This window comes from Octopus bimaculoides, chromosome 11 (genome assembly GCF_001194135.2).
Source record: "Octopus bimaculoides isolate UCB-OBI-ISO-001 chromosome 11, ASM119413v2, whole genome shotgun sequence".
NCBI classification, from domain to species: Eukaryota; Metazoa; Mollusca; class Cephalopoda; order Octopoda; family Octopodidae; genus Octopus; species Octopus bimaculoides.
In genome coordinates, this window is record NC_068991.1 from 64,844,596 (window position 1) to 64,846,641 (window position 2,046).

Sequence of the window (2,046 nt, forward strand, 5' to 3'; positions counted from 1 at the left end):
GTGTGTGTTAGTGTGTGCGTGCGTGCGTGCGTATATTTATGTTTATATTTTGTTTATTTTGCATTGGAAGGACCAAATTTGGTGATATGGAGTTTCAGAAAATCCTTGATGACACTAAATTCTTCTTCGAGAATGTTAGCGCATTTGTACCAGAGAATTTCCTTCCATTCCTGCGATTTCTTCGATGGAAATCTCCTGTAAGTATAAACATTTCATAAAGTTATTTAAATATTCCTAAATCAATTTTTGAGCCCAGATGATGTGTTTTCAAGAGCCATGATTTTGTTATTGTACTCCGACAGTGCCGGAAGAGTACGATTGTCAATACAAGCGGCCGAAATGAGGTTCTACCGAAGAATCGCTGGACTAAGATTTCTCTCGAGAATGCGTAGCTCTAAGATCAGAGATTATCACAAGGTCAAACCTTTACTTTTTTGCATTGAGAAGCCACAGCTGCGATACTACTGACGTGTCGCAGGAAAGTGTCGTAAGACAGATTCTTCAAGGCGAGCCAAACTGCAGGAGACTTAGGAGTAGACCAAAAATGAAATGGATAATATCCACTTAGTTGGCCATGTTTGAGAATCCTGCAGGAAAATGTAATGGCTGTTGTTTCTAATATGTTTGAGGTACCTGAAGTACCCCAACGATCCCACCAGAAATAGTGACGGAAAAGATGGATGGAGTGTAGTGATTTAAGGGGAAAACTGCTCAGTAAAAATGATGTTAGTTAATAGGAAAGAATTTCATATATTTTCCATCAACACTTTTGTTATGTCATGCTTTTCTCAATGAAAAACATGACATAAACAAGTGTAGATAGAAAATATATCATTCTTTCATACTAACTCCTAACATCATTTTATCTTTAAAGTCTCACGTCCATGCTATATTTCTTCCATTATAATTCGACATCGCCTATCAGAATAATGGAATATTACATACTCTCTAAGGTTATATTTACAAGGACGTTGGGTAGAAGCATGAATAACTGAATTAGTCTTTAGTGGAAAAAGTTTTCAAGGTTTTATGCATACACTTCATATTCTTCATTCACCGACAGCACAATTTATTTTTTTATATCTAAAAGTTCATTGTTAAAGACAGTTATAGGGCTTTCAATGATGTGGTGTAAGAAAATCGAGGTCACAGTTATTGTTAGTGAGTGGATATGGTCTTTGAATTCATACAGTATAATGATTGAATATATTTTATTGAGGGAGAAAAGTCGACTCTAACTAGATTTAATTTCAACTCAGAAGGTAGACTGATGTAACAAAATAATGTAAAATATTTCTTTGAATTGAATACATACATTAGCGTTACTTATAGGTAGAACAACTTATCCAGAACGACAAAGGTCTCCGAAATTATACAAAAGAGAAAATCGCAGAACACAAAGAAACGTTTAATGCTGAAAACATAAGAGATTTCGTTGATTTGTACTTGCTGTCTCTTGAGAAGGAACCAAACAGCGAAACTTTATCAGGTGAGTTATATATGAACTGTTAATTACACTGTAATAGTTTCTTTCATCAATTATATTTCTGTTATTCCTTTCATCAATTATATTTCTATAATTTCTTTCAATTTTTAATTAGCTCAAATTGACGCTTATAATTTGTCTCTACACAAGCACCTTATTTATCTCGTCTCTCAGAACATGATTTATATTTTCATAGCTATTTAACCATCAACTGGATCTACAAAGATACTTACCATTCTCGTGTGAGAGACGAGATACATAAGTAACATGGTATGCTTTCTGAGACGAATTGGGTTGTGGGCGTTAGCGATAGTCGGCAATCGTCTCTACGACAGTAATTTCTGTCATCTTTCCAATCTAATAATGTTACATGTAAAAGCTAGAATCTCTATTTTGACAATAAGTCTCGATTATGCAATTTGCATTATGTAACTAAAACATCTTATAAATAATCTCTCGTATTTATATATATATATATACACATCACCGAGGTATTTCATCTACTTTGCTTTGTGTATATATATATATATATATATATATATATATATATATATATATAT

General features: G+C 33.2%; 1 protein-coding gene across 1 annotated transcript in view; it reads left to right on the forward strand.

The window, feature by feature from the left end:
• Positions 1–2,046, forward strand: part of LOC106870255 (cytochrome P450 2B4) — a 41,811-nt gene that overhangs the window by 7,222 nt on the left and 32,543 nt on the right. Inside the window, exons 3-4 of the mRNA XM_052971997.1 lie at positions 71–197; positions 1,333–1,489. Of these exons, the coding sequence (XP_052827957.1) occupies positions 71–197; positions 1,333–1,489 (284 nt within the window). The remainder of the gene's footprint in view (positions 1–70; positions 198–1,332; positions 1,490–2,046) is intronic.